Source organism: Equus asinus, chromosome 5 (assembly GCF_041296235.1).
Source record: "Equus asinus isolate D_3611 breed Donkey chromosome 5, EquAss-T2T_v2, whole genome shotgun sequence".
In the NCBI taxonomy this organism is placed as follows: domain Eukaryota; kingdom Metazoa; phylum Chordata; class Mammalia; order Perissodactyla; family Equidae; genus Equus; species Equus asinus.
Window position 1 is genome coordinate 77,429,959 of NC_091794.1, and position 14,275 is coordinate 77,444,233.

General features: G+C 49.4%; 1 protein-coding gene across 1 annotated transcript; it reads right to left on the bottom strand.

The window, feature by feature from the left end:
- Positions 1-1,027: 1,027 nt before the first annotated feature.
- Positions 1,028-13,166, bottom strand: LURAP1 (leucine rich adaptor protein 1). The gene is made up of 2 exons (XM_014827873.3): positions 12,868-13,166; positions 1,028-4,741 (listed from the first exon to the last, which is right to left on the bottom strand). The coding sequence occupies exons 1-2, from the start codon at positions 13,066-13,068 to the stop codon at positions 4,220-4,222; spliced, it is 723 nt and encodes a 240-aa protein (XP_014683359.1). The 5' UTR covers positions 13,069-13,166; the 3' UTR covers positions 1,028-4,219.
- Positions 13,167-14,275: the final 1,109 nt, after the last annotated feature.

The following is a 14,275-nucleotide window of genomic DNA, read 5'->3' on the forward strand; positions in this document are numbered from 1 at the left end:
AAAATAATAATTTTAAAAGGAGACAACAAATCTACCCTTTCCAGAGAGAGCCCAGGCTAATTTGCTGGTAATTATCTTCTGCCCTGAGGAGCAGAGAATGGTTCTGGAGAGGAGGCAATGCTGAAGACAGAGCCAGCTGGAACCCTCCACCATGTTAACCGGAGAGTCTCAGGACTGAAGAGTTCCCTAAACTAAGAACTTCTCCCAAATCTGAACAATCCCAGCTCCCCCTGGGAGTGATGACGCAGGAGGCACTTGCCATTCTCCAGACATGGGGCCCGGACCTGGCCACCTCCCCCTTGACACCACCCCTCACTCCAGGCGGAGGAAGGCTGGACCAAGGATGGAGGTTCATTCTGGGCCTGAGTGCATCCTCCTGCCCACCCTCCATCTCTGCCCGTGGTAGGCCAAATAATGGCCCTTCCTCCAAAGATGCTCATGTCCGAATCCCCAGAACCTATGAATATTTTACCTCATACAACAGAAAAGACGGTTAAATTAAGGATCTTCTCATGGAGAGATGATCCTAGATTATCCCAGTGAGCCCAATGTAATCACAAGGACATGTAATCACAATGTAATCCTCATAAGAGGAGACAGGAGAATTTGAGAGAGAAGATGGAAGAGTGGAGGCAGAGGTCAGAGAGAAGATGTTATGCTGCTGGCTTTGAAGATGGAGGAAGGGGCCATGAAGCAAGAAATTCAAGCAGCCTCTAGAAGCTGGAAAAGGCAAAGAAATGGATTCTCCCCTAGAGCGTCCAGAAGGAACGTATGTCTGTCAACCCCCCGAGTTTAATTTAGCCTAGTGAAACTGAATTCAGACTTATGACCTCCAGAACTGTACGGTAATAAATTTGTGTTGTTTTAAGCCATTAGATTTGAGGAAATTTGTTACAACAGCTATAGGAAACTAGTACACTGGCCCTTGCTACTGGGCAGCATAACCTGTTCTCCGAGGAGAGTAAGGTCTGTGAGAGTGGGGAGTGGGGAATCAGAGAAGACTTCCTGGAAGCCCCTGCAGCCAGCTGACCAAGGTTCACATAGTTTATTTATTACCTATCTGACCTTGAGCAAATGCCTAATACATTGTTAATAATGCACAGTTTATAGGGTTGCTGAGAATTAAATAGAAGAATGTTTAAAATTCCTATACTACCTAATTACCCACTTTAAAAAAAAAAGTCACCTCTCCTTGTGGGTTTACATTCATTCCTTCATTCATTCCACTGTGTCACTAATACCCAGGATGTGCCTGGCACCATGCACATAGTGAGCTTGTGTCCACTACAAGCCCCAAGCATTTCCCACCTCAGCTGCCACCGAGCTTCCAGTCAGTCCAGTGTTCAAGCTCACCGTCCCCACCCTAAATGCAGACCCTTGCTCTTGCCCACTCACATGCTCATGTCTCCTGGATGGACACATCCCAACCAGTGCCACCCCTTACCCTCCCAGGAGCGTTTTCTGCAGCTGCCATGAGCAGTCTCATCTCTGCCCTATCCAGCTGTGCCTATCCAATGGTGCTGTCATCAGCTGATCTTGGAGCTCCCCAACCCCACAGAACCCATCTGGATTTCCTAATCTCAAAGTTCTCCATCCCCACCTCACTTCTAACCCCCAGTTCTGAAATGCTGAGCTCTCTGCCCATGATGTCTGGGCCTACTGGCCCTTCCCAGAAAAACAGCTGGTCCAGGATGGATTTTCCTTATATCTGTGGTCCAGATTCATGCACCCTTTACCCAATCCAGGTCCAAGGTTCTCTTTCCTCAGAGCCTGGAGCTCTTTCTCTAAACACTGAGCTGCCTCTCTAGGGTACGGTGAGAGCCTGAATATTAAAATAGGAGGAAAATTGCTTTCAGTCCCTTTGGGCTTGTTGGTTGACTGGGTGGTGTGGGGGAACAGTCTGGCCAACTGATGGCACTGTGGGCAGGCAGGCAAGAAATCCGGATCTGTGACCTGCATTGCCATAGAGCTGCAATGGGTGGCACTGGGCAAGCCTCTGCCCTCTCTAGGCCGTCTCTCTAGCCCGTCCGTGCACTGAGGGTGCTGGTCGTCTTCAAGGCTGTACCAGTATTTGAGCCTGGAGGTTCCATCCAGCCACCCTAGCAATGGTGCATAATGGCCACAAGAGGGCAGGCAACCTCTTCAGCTCAAAAGTAGACTAAATGAATAAATAAGCTTCAAAAAGGAAGATAAGACTTCCAAGTGAGAAAGTAGTTTACCAAAGGGCACACTACAAAATGGCAATAGAGTAGGGACCGGAAAAAGGTATTTGAATTCCCAGCCTGAGGGGAAGTCAGGAGCCCAAGACCAGGAGGGGTAGTAAGGAGAGCGCTGGTGGGTGGCAGAGGAGGAGAGACTAAGAATATACTTTAGAGATTCCAATCACTTTCAAAGGAGGGGAGGAGGAGAGAGGGTCTTTAGGGGAGAGCCACAGACTGAACGTATTGCCCAAAAAAGACTGGGGTGGGGGCTGCAGAAGACTTGAGGAGTTTCCGGGAAGCAGAGATGATCAACTTGGCTTCCTTCTCTTCCTCAGCATATAATGAAAAGTAGAGAAACTGCAGGAGTTACTCTAGGATTTGAGGAAGACTCCTCCAACTCAGGAGGGCACAGCAAATAGGCAAGGATCACCTGACACCCTTTTCTCTCCTCTTTGCCTGTCAATAATCTAGTTTCAGGGCCCAGGAAAAACAGGGACCAACATATGGGCAGTTCCCTGAAATTCAAAAGGGTAAGCTCCAAGCATTCATTCCCTGACATCAGCCACAGCCCTTGTGTCCGGCCCCTGCCCCCAGGCCTGTCCCCTCCCTGAGCCCCAGGTTGGCAGCTTCCCTGAATTCCTTCTTTGGTGTAATTCACTAGGGCCCTGGGACCCAGAACCAGCACCAGTCCCTTGCTCCCTCCTCAGGTCCCAGGGGTCTAGGGCTTGTTTTGAGGGAGGAAGGAAAGCAGCATTTCCCTCATCCCTCCCCCCTCCCAGGATATGGGTCCTAGGGCCAAAGAGCCTCTGTGTTTCCCTGCCCCACCCCTCCATTGTATCCCAGACAAGGGGACTGCTTGTGTCCCGGCCTCCAGCAGGCATCCTGTGACCAAATGGTGGAAGGTCTGGGGCAGGGTGGGGGAAGGGAAACACAAGACGAGAGAAGACACCTCCCCTCTTTGGAGACTGGCACACCTTCAGAGCTCTGAGAGAGGCCTCCAGCTTCTCCGTCCTCCCTCCAGCTCCCATCAGCAGTGGGCAGAGAAGGCTGGGGGACTCATCTGCATATAAAAGGCCTGAGGCCTGAAATGGAAAGCAAGAAGGTGTGGAGACACAAAGGCTGAAGCTCCTGGCAGACAGCTTTGGAGCCAGAAGACAAGAATGGGGACAACCCAGGAACAGGGTAAGATGGCCAAACTGACTTTTGAGAGCCATGAGTGGAGGCCCCTGCCAGTTTCCCTCCCTACAAGCACAGATATAGGAGTGCTGGTACCAGACAGGGAGGTGGCCATACAGGAAGTAAGACCCCCTAGGATAAAATGAGAACACTGTTTAAAAAGTGAGAACGCTTCTGACAAACATCTGAGAGTAAAACTTTCCTGCCAGGAGGGGTGACATGTTTCCACTCACAAGAAGTAATGGTATGGAGAATAAACAGTACAGTCTCACTTAGCAGCAGGGGCTCAGACACCGCTATACTGAAGTGTCACCACTAATGGACTGGTACAGGGAAAGGCTAACCCATCCTGGCAGGAAATGACATCACTCCCCAACAGGAAGGGACGGCTCTACCGACCCCAAATGCTTCTGGGAGGGCCAAGCCATGGAGGGCTGGCCCTGAACGTCCATGTCCCTGCACAATCCTCCATTTTGGCCAAGAGGAGGGCCAAGGGTCCTAGATGTTGAGTGAGGTAATTACACCCCCATCTCTTCATCAACGGTCTCCGAGGGGTCCGAAATCCCTCAAATCCTTACCTAGTTGCAGGAGGAAGAGGAAGAGATACCATCACACCAGGAGTGGCAGGTCAAGCCTCTAGAGTCAATGTATCTATGGAAATAGCTTTAGGGACCCAATAATTGAGGGATAAAGGTAGAGCTTCCCCAGGGACCAGAGGGATGGTGAGGGCAGGTTTCCATGGTAACCTCTTCCCAGTCCCAGATTGAGGGACAACAAATTTTGAGAGAGACCAGAACCTAGAGATGAAAGAGCCATAGGAATACAAAAGGGTGGAAAAGTTGTTACAGGAAGGTCACATCATCCTGGCACTGCCCCCAGTACCAGTGGGCCTCAAAGCCCAGCTTGGCACTCTCATCCTCTGGTGGCTCAGGAGGTGCACTGTGGAGCCCCTCCCCTGGGGGCTTCCACACAGCCCTCAAGTTCCCTAACCTTGTGGCTGTCAGGTCCACCTCAGTCCTAGCCCTCTCCCCACTAGGTATAACCTTTGCCCGGTCCATCTCAGGACGGGGAGCCCCAGGGGGGCCCTGTTCATCCAGCTCACTGGGGGCCACTGTGTCCAGGAAGCTGCCGATGGAGACACTGTCCAGCCGGTCAGTGGAGCTGGTGTCTGGCAGGCTGTCCCAGCTGCCTCGCCTTGAACGGCCTGGGCTCCCGCCTGTCAGGCTATATTGGCTGCTGGTGAGGCTGCTGCAGTGGCTGGTCAACGTGCCCCGCTCCTCCAACAGCCAGCGCACCGCCTCGATGCCCTCGTTCAAGGTCACCAGCTGCTGCAGGATCTTCACATCGATGGCTCGCAGGTAAGCCTGGGGGAGTGGGAGAAGGAATCAGTCCCCAGTTCTGGGCCATGGGTTTCCCCAACGTTTCCCGAGGCCTCTATCTTGTGGTCCAACCAACTACGCTTCACTTTCAAGAAGCATGGAAAAAGAATGGTTTGGCATGTGGGCTTTAGCGGCAGAGAGATTGCTGTTTAAAATCTCAGCTCTACTACTGATTAGATAGAACTGTGGGCAACTTTATCTTCTTTGAGCCTCAGTTTCCTTGTTTGTAAAACAGGGCGAAATCACTTACCTCACAGGCTGTGAGAATTCTGAGATGCTGTCTATTAAGTAGTCAGCACAAAGCCTGGCACAGAGTAAGGTTTCAGTAAACATGAAGTACTGTGTTAAAATCCGATCCTACTGTGTTTTGAACTTCATAGATAGGGTATTAACTATTGAACCCGTCCACATTCACCAGCAAGACGTAGACATGGTTAGCCAAATAGGCATATGGGGGCCAGGTGTTAACTTGAAGTGGACTGGGCCAAAAGGAGGCAGGGGCTGGGGGACAGAGTTAACCCGGTCCCCCAGTCCCTTCAGGGTGTTGGTGGCAGCTGTTGAGAGAGGGAAGGGCTGGCTGGAGCTTGGAAGGGTCAGAATCCCCCTGGCTGGGGCTCCAGGGCTTCCCTCCACCACACAGCAGCCGCCCTGTCTGTACTGGGAGTAAGTCTAACTTACTGGGTAACCTCTAGGGTCTCTTCCAGCTCAGATGCACTGAGTTATCTTCCCCCAGCACAAGTCTGAACCTGTCTGTCCCTCCCCGGGCTCAAGAGCCTCCATGGGCTTTGCCCTGCTCTTAGAGAACAAAATCTAAACACTTTAGCCGCTGGCATTCCAAGCCTGTCCTAATACATCTCTTGTGTCCATCTCTCCAGCTTCACCTCCAGCACACTTCCCTGAGAATCCCAGGACCTGCCACATACGACTTTTTAAATTTCGTTTTGTTTTATTTTTAATCAAAGTAATAGATGCACATAAAGAAGCAAACAGTTCTGCAAGATTTTATATGAAAAGTAACAAATCGCCCCATGCTAGTCCTACATCCCACCTTCCAGAGACAACTACCATTAATTTTTTAGCTGTTTATTTTGCTATTTACCTTCTGATCTCCAAATAATGTGCCACTTACTGATTTTTAAGTTTTAGGTGTTTTCTATTGACTTCCCACACGATAGAAAGTTAAGGATTTAATTCTTTCATCCTAACCCTCTGCCATACCCTTCCTGTCTCCTCACATTCCCAATACAGGCAATAAAATTATTTATTCAGGGCCGGCCCGGTGGCACAGTGGTTAAGTTTGCACGTTCTGCTTTGGTGGCCCGGGGTTCGCCGGTTCGGATCCCAGGTGCAGACATGGCACAGCTTGGCACGCCATGCTGTGGTAGGCGTCCCATGTATAAAGGAGAGGAAGATGGGCATGGATGTTAGCTCAGGGCCAGTCTTCCTCTGTGAAAAGAGTAGGATTGGCAGCAGTTAGCTCAGGACTAATCTTCCTCAAAAACAAAACAAAAAAAACAAAAAAAAATAATTATTCGGTGTTTACCTTTTTAGAATTTGGAAATACTATTCACAGCTCAGTCAGGTGGTTTACTATGGTTACCTACAACTTTACGTTTTCCTTAGGATAATAATATTTTGCTTAGTTTGCTATATAGTTATCAGGAAGTCATCCCCAAACTCTCTCCTAATTGTCTGAATTTCCTTCTCCAGGCTTTTAAACACACCTTACCTCCCATCTATTCCATCTTCTGAGAGACAGCTCTTCAGGAGCCTTCTGATCCGCTCCCATCTGTCTCTGTTGCACAGCCATCCTCCAGGGAGCCCCCCCCTCCCCGCCATCATCTTGGGGATTCCCTTTACCTTTCCCAAGTTGGATCCCGCTTCCTGGATCCCATGCCTTCTTCTTTCCTGATTTACTCCTTCATGTGTGCACGTGTGGTGCTTCTCCTCCAGCAGCCCCTGGGGAAGTCTGCACAGGAGGTACATTTGTTGAAGCTTCACATCATATTTTAAAATGTTGTTATTCTCTCCTCACACTGCTCATGGTTTGGCTGGGTATAGAATTCTAGGGTGAAAATAATTTTTCCTCAGGATTTAAGGCATTGTTCCATTGTCTTCTAGTTTTTAGTGTTACACTTAAAAAAAGTCTGATGCCTTTTTTTTTTTTTTTTTGCTGAGGAAGATTCATCCTAAGCTAACATCCACTGTCAATCTTCCTCTTTTTTTGTTTGTATGTGAGCTGCCACCACAGCATGGCCACTGACAGACAAATGGTGTAGGTCTGTGCTGAGGAACTGAACCCAGGTCACTGAAGCAGAGTATGCCAAACTTAACCACTAGGTTTCTGGGGCTAGCCCTGATGCCATTCTGATTCCTGATCCTTTGTATGTGAGCATCATTTCACTATTTCTGGAAGTTTTTAGGATCTTCTCTTTGTTCTCAGTGTTCTAAATTATCACAGTAATTTGCCATGGTGTGGGTCTATTTTCATCCACTGAATTGGCCACTTCTTGGGCCTTTTTAATCTGGAAACGTATGTCCTTTTGTTCTGAGAGATTTTCTTTCTTTTTTTTGAGGGAGATTAGCCCTGAGCTAACATCTGCCGCCAATCTTCCTCTTTTTGCTGAAGAAGACTGGCCCTGACCTAACATCTGTGCCCATCTTCCTTTACTTTATATGTCGGACGCCTGCCACAGCATGGCTTGACAACCAGTGCGTAAGTCTGCACCCGGGATCTGAACCAGTGAAACCCGGGCCACTGAAGCAGAACGTGGGAACTTAACCACTGTGCCATTGGGCCGGCCCCATGAGAGATTTTCTTTAATTATTTCTTTAATGATTATTTCTCCTCCAATATTATTCTGTTCTTTCTGGAAATCCTATTATTTGGTTAGAGGGCATCCTGGCGTGGTCCTCTATTTCTTTTTCTCTCCCATCTCTTTCTGCATTTGTCCTAGTTTCTGAAATATATTAATATTATCAACACTTCCATTGAGTTTTTCTTTTTTTCCTATATTTTTATTTCCAAGAGTTGTTTCTAGTTCTCTGAATATTTTCCTTTTTACAGCTTCCTGGTTTTTTTCATGGTTGCAATATTATCTCTCACCTCTTTAAGGATACAATTAATGATTTTTATAAGTTCTTATCTCCATTTCATTCACATTGCTTCTCTCTGTCTCTTTAGGTCTAGACAGAAGCTCTCATCAGACGTCTTACGGTCTTTAGCTGCTGCCACCCTTGAGCGTAGTCTCCAAAGAGCTGACTTGGAACTCTGTGCACATGAAAGGCTTGCCAACTCTGAGCCTCACTGAGGGTTACCTGGCTGAGCTGTTTGATTGGGTAAGGCCTGAAGCCAGCATCTTTTGTGGGTTTTTTTCTCTTGGGTTTAATGAGGTGAATATGATGAACGCCTCTACAGAGTATCATGGAAGCAAAGCTGCCAAGATCCTCAGAGCCAAGTGGGAGGAAAGGCTGAGAAGGGTATCTCACAACCTTTAGTACATTTTTATTTAATCCCTCTTGCCCTCAATTTTGCTTGGTGTCTCCCAATCTGAAGACCTTTGGTTCTACTCTTTTCAAATATGTATCTCTTGATAAACGTCCATTGAGTTATGCAGGAAATAATTGCTTTACTCACATCCACAATGATAAACCAGAATAAGACCAAGTATTTGTGCCTTGAGAAAAATACAGACTCTGGAATTAAACAGACCTGGATTCAAATTCCAGTTTTGCCATTAACGAGCCATGTGAAATTGGATTCTTTTCCCCCTTTAAACCTTCACTTCTTCATTGTAAAATGAAGATACTATCTAATTTAAAGGTTTAAGAAATGGAAGGAACATATTAACAAGCATAGCATACCGCCTGACAAGCGGTATTTGGCTTCACATATGACTATGGTTAATGTAAGCTTACAGTTTCAATAAGGAGATGTGGACAGAAATAACTGAAATACCACAGACTGTACAGACTCCTAATGACACAATAAGAGATTATCTTCAATTATTTCATACTGGGGACAAACATATTGACAGTGAAACCAACAGTCCTAGTCAGACCAAACTAAATGTATTAAACAAAACTTATACTAAAAATGCTTCTCCTGCTATGTTCTCCCCTTCCTCCCTTCCTTCTGTTCTATCCTTTCCAAAACAGATCTCCAGTGTCTGCCAGGATAAAGGAGTGGCTGGCACGTGGTTGCCCAGTTAGGGAGAGGATCTCAGAGAACGATTCTTAAACATTCACCGACCCTTCCATTTTCGGCTCTACCTGTGCCCCCATTCCAGAAATACCTGGTGCTTCCCACTCCTGAGACCTTTGAGGGTTTCTGTAGTGCAAAATGGGTTGCTTTTCAGCTTTCCTCACTGTTGGCTAGGAATTCAGCTTTTCTCAGTTCTGCTAAATTAGTTACCACTCTTCCTTCTGCTTTTCAGCTTCCAACATTTTATTCCTATCCTCTCTCTTGTTCTTGTTGTCATAGTCGCGTTATGGCTTTTAAAATAATCCTTCTACTGGCTTTTTAGTGGAGCTTCAGGAGGGAATGAAAGTAAACGCATGTGTTCAATCTGCCATCTTGAACTGGAATTCCCACTGAGTTTATTCTTCAAGGCCCAACTCAAATGTTACCTCCTCTAGGAAGTCTTCCCTGCCTTTCCTCAAGACAGAATTAATCCATTCAGTCATGGAACGATATTTTTTGTTTCTTATAGGCATAGCATTGTGTTAGATAAAGGACGAAAAGACACCATTTCTTGCCCTCAGAGTTCACAGTGTAGTGGGTAAGATAAGACAGTGATGCAAGCACTTAAAATTTAGCGTAGCAAACAGGGGAAACAACTGCAACACAGAGGGCTGTGGATGCCCAGGGGGGCCAAAACCCAGCCAGGGCAGTAAGGAAATGCTTCCTGGAATAAGCCACATGAGCTGAGACTCGAGGGTTAAGTAGGCTTTAGCCAGACAAAGCGGTGGAGAGAGGCATTCCAACCAGAGGAAACAGCATGTGTCTCCTCCAATTCCAACAGGCCTTTCCAGAGCCCAAATCTGACCATGTCACTCTATAATGAAGACTCCTCCAGGACGCCTTCCCTGGGTTCCAGCAGCACTTATCTTCCTGTACTAGAGTTACTGGTCTGTCTCCCTCCTTCCTGAACCCAGACTGTGAGCTCCCCAAGAGCAGGTCCTACCCAGCTCATTTATGGTGCTGAGCCTAGGACTAAGTAGGTCAGATTCAGTTCTGGGGTTCTCTTCCCTTGACTATCCTTGGCCCCTCTGCAGGTCCCAGGGTTCAGGGGTTGGGTTTTACCATGTTGATGGGAACAAATCTGAGGACGAGATTCTATAGTCCTGTGACAGTGGGATTCCCTGACTGTGACAGCATCACTTCCCAGAATAGAAGAAAGCAGCAAGGCTTTCTTGCCAGAAAAAGAAACACTCATTTCACACCATCCCTTTGGAAACAGAAAGGGGATAAACAGCTCAGGAAAGAAGCAGCCTCCGAGGCCACTCCAACCCAATTCTCTTCCGAGGGGGATTCAGGTTCCCCGCTCCTCCCCTTAACAAATCCACATCAGACTCTGCCCAGCCCTGAGGCCGCAAGTATGGCTCCAGCGTCACTCAATCCAAATCAGGCCCTGAGATGCTCCCAGCCCTACCTCCCTGGTGGTGGACTGAGAGCCTCAGACTATGGTTACTAGGAAGGCTCTTAAAGGTCATCCGACCCCACAACCCCCCAACCCCCATCCTCCAAGAGGCAGAAAAACTGAGGCCAAGAGAGAGTCAGGGCTCTGCTCCTAGATCATAAAATGATCTAGGAGCAAAGCCAGGACTTGAACCCAGGCCTTCTCCCTCCTTGCCTAAAGCTTTTTCTCAAACTGCTCCGTGGGGGCCAGTTGTCCTAGCAACAGTTTTTGGGTGGGAGGATTAAGTAGGGGAGGTTGCCATTGTTTCCCCTTGGCACAAATTTCAGAGTCTAGCTGGTTCACTCAACCTTTGAGTGGGGGCAGGAAGCAGAAGGGAAGAGGCCTAGAGGCAGGGATGACCTTGGCCTCAAGGGCAGGCTGCCCCTCCCTGCAGGAGAGCTGGGAGAGGGACAGTTGAAGGTCAGGATTTAGACGGCCTGGACCAGTTCTGCCACAAGTGGCTCCAAGGGAAACCTCCTGCCCTGTCCCCCGTCCTCCAGGGGTGCAACACAGAGGGCAGGGCAGAGTGCATAAAGAGATCAATGACATCCTGGCCCAAGGAGGGAGAAAGGAACAGGGGGTGGGGGGGGTGGGGGGGGGTGGAATCCGCGGGGCACAGAAGAAGCCTTCCCCAGTTCTGGCCCCCAGAAGGCTCCCTCCCTCATGCCCTTCTTGGGCAGTCAAGGCCCCAGGCCAGGCTGGGTCAAGAATGCAGAAAGATCTAATCAGGGCCTCAGGCCAGGCTGGGTCAAGAATGCAGAAAGATCTAATCAGAAGTGAAATGTACCAGTTGAAAGTTTACAAACAGGTGATCTCCACCAAGGCAGGAAAGAGAGAGAGCCCAGGCACCCTCCTGCACCGGCTGCCTGTGGCAGCTCAGGCAAGCCCCTCGACACCTGCCAGCGTGTTCCATCTGTGAGATGGGGAAAATGAGGACTGCTTTTCTCACTTCAATGCCATAAAATGTGTTTCAAGTGTCTGGCACAAAGCAGGTCTCAATGGGAAAAATGTAAAGTGTAGGCAGATCATCTGGGTGCAAAGCCTGGCTCTGCTCTTTACTCTTTATATGACCTGGGGCAGTTACTTAACCGCTCTGTGCCTCAATTTCTTCATTACTTACCTAACAGGTTGCTGTGGGGATTAAGAGAATATCTTGTCAAGTGCTCAGCAGGGTGCCTCGCACATGCCCTTGGTAAAAGTTAGTTTCCAAAGCAAGACACTCTAGGTAGGCTCTTTCTAGGCCTTGAACTAAAAGTACAGTGAGCCAAAGCCAGGCCCCTCCTTTGGTGGACACAGTCACAGCCCTGCTCTGGAGAATCTGGCACTTACCTCCAACCTTCAAGGCCAAGTGCACCCATGGCATTCAAATCCTTCCCCCAGGGAGCCTTCCCTGATTGCTCTGCCCACAAGGCTGTCCCCAGCCTCTCAAGTCGTCACGAACCCCCATGACCTGCCCCCCTGCTGCCTCACAGCTCAGCCTGGCACAGCTGGGCACACAGTGGGGCTCCAGGAAGGAAGACCTATTGGCTGACACTCACTGTGAGCTCCTGGTTCTGGGCCAGAAAGTGGCTGGCAATTCCTCAGTTCCCTAGAGCTGGCTGCAAAGTGGTGGCAGATGGAAATCACCCCCTTCACCGGAACCGGGGCCCTAGGGAGCCTAGGGGGCCCCATCTGCCCTCTCAGCTCTGAATCTAGACCAGCAGCAACAGGGCAGGGGGAAGATGCCTGTTTCCTTCTCTCCTCCCCAAGGAGGTACAGATGAGATCCCAATATCTAGATTACCTGGGGCGGGGGCGGGGGGGGGGGGGGGGGTTGGCCAGAAGGAAACTGAGTCAGTGATGGAACCAACACCGATGGTGCTGCTACTCCGTTTGCTAAGGTTCCAGAAACTTTCAAATACCTTAAGTGGGTGTGAGGGGATGTTGGGGGAAAAGGACGTTTTTAGTGGCCCTAGTCCAGGCAGTTTTCACCCAAATCTCTTCTGCGCTGAATCTTGTGTGAACACCGGGGCCTCAGAGGAACAAACCCTGGGCCCAATTTGCAGGACAAAAAACCCGTTGCCCTATAATGGTGGCTGGAGGATAGGTGCTGCGGTAGCGAGGGGTAGGGGGCAGATTTGTGCTGCCCTAGGTTCTCAGCGCTTCCCAGTCCTCACCTCTCCCCTCCCAATTATTTGGCAGGAAAAACTTTCAAAAACCTGTGCCTCCCACCCCAAGCCCTCAGGACCCATCAACACCCTACTCACCCTTGGGGACAGGGTGCAATTAAGGGACCCCAGGTTTTAAGGATTGATGTGGGAGAGATCCTGAAGAGTTAGGCGGGGAATTTTAACTCCCTCCTCTCCAGCCCAACTCTGGGGGCATGAGTCTGTCCCGTCTGGCCCTACGCGGAGGGGGCTCCGCCCCCCTGGCAGGTGGAGCTCACACTCACCAGCTCCATCCTCAGCGCCATGATCTTGTCCCCCAGGCCGTGGCCCGTGCTGGGCGCCCCTGGGAGCATCAGGGCGCCAGAGGTTCCCGGCTCCCACTCGCCTCGCTGCAGCCCGCGGAGCAGCCCTTCAGGCGTCTTCCTGCCCACCTTGCCCTCCACGTCTCGCAGGTCAGGCGTCTGGGACTCCGCAGTCCCCTCCATGCGGGCCTAAGCCTGAACAAGGTTGGGCGACCGGGCGCCGGGATCCCGCTCCCCCGGGTCCTCCTTTCTCCGCTGCTAGTGCTGAGCGGAACCGGCGGCTCCCAGCCCGCGCCGTGCGGGGGCGGCAGGAGGGCGCCGTAATGCTCAGAAAAGCCGCGCAACCGTGTGTGTGCGCGTGCGTGTGCGTGTGTGTGTGTGTGTATTCGAGTGCTGCACACACTACCTCCGGTCGTGGAATGCGTCGGGCTGGGGGATGCTGCATTTGTACCTGAGGGAGCCCTCGGAGAGCTCAACGCCTTCTCCCCACCCTGGCACTGAATACAGCCAGGCACACAGCAGGCGCCCAAGAAGTGTTTGCTGAATGAAGGCTAAGCATCTTCCGTCAGTTAGAAATGTGGGAATTTAAGGAACAGTAGTAACAGAGCTGCAGAGGGTTGTGGAAGGGTTCCTGGAGTAGATGAGCTGGGTCCAAAACAGTGATTAGAATTTAGCTGGTCACTGACACACGCACATTCACCCCAGTGTGGCCACTGAATTTAGACTAAAGAAGTGGAAAGTAAAGTTCTGGCCAATGAAGAGCAACCAGTATTGAAGCTGAAGAGGTCCACAAAGGCCAGGTCATACATGATGCTTGACTGTGCATGGGAATTATCTGCGCATCCTGTTACAATGCAGATTACGGTTCTGCAAATCTGGGGTGGGGCCTGGGATTCTGCGTGTCTAACAAGCTTTCAGGTGATGGCCATGCTGCTGGTCCAGGGACCACACTTGGAGTAACAAGGTAAAGGAATAGGATTCTAAGGTGCTTGGGTTTTATTCCAGAGGCAATGAGGAGCCATGAAAAACTTTTCACGGTTTGGCTTGATTTTGGATTTTAATCCAAGTAATTCCAGCCCATGGTTACAGAAGGATTTTCAATGAAAAGATGCCCTATCCTTTCCCACTTCTAGTCCCACTCCCCAGAGGCAACCACTTTTAGGAATGTTTTTTCTAATGTTTATACCTATAACACTACATGGATTTATACTGTACCACTATTTCTTAATTTTAAAAATTGTCTACTGACTTTCTATTATGGTAAATATGACTTACCTCACTTATGCTTGGTATTTCCCTTCTTCCGTTGGTCCTATCTATTTCTATCATTATTTTTAGTTCACTTAATGGTTATCTTTGTAATTTTAAGTAATATATTTCTCCTTAATAT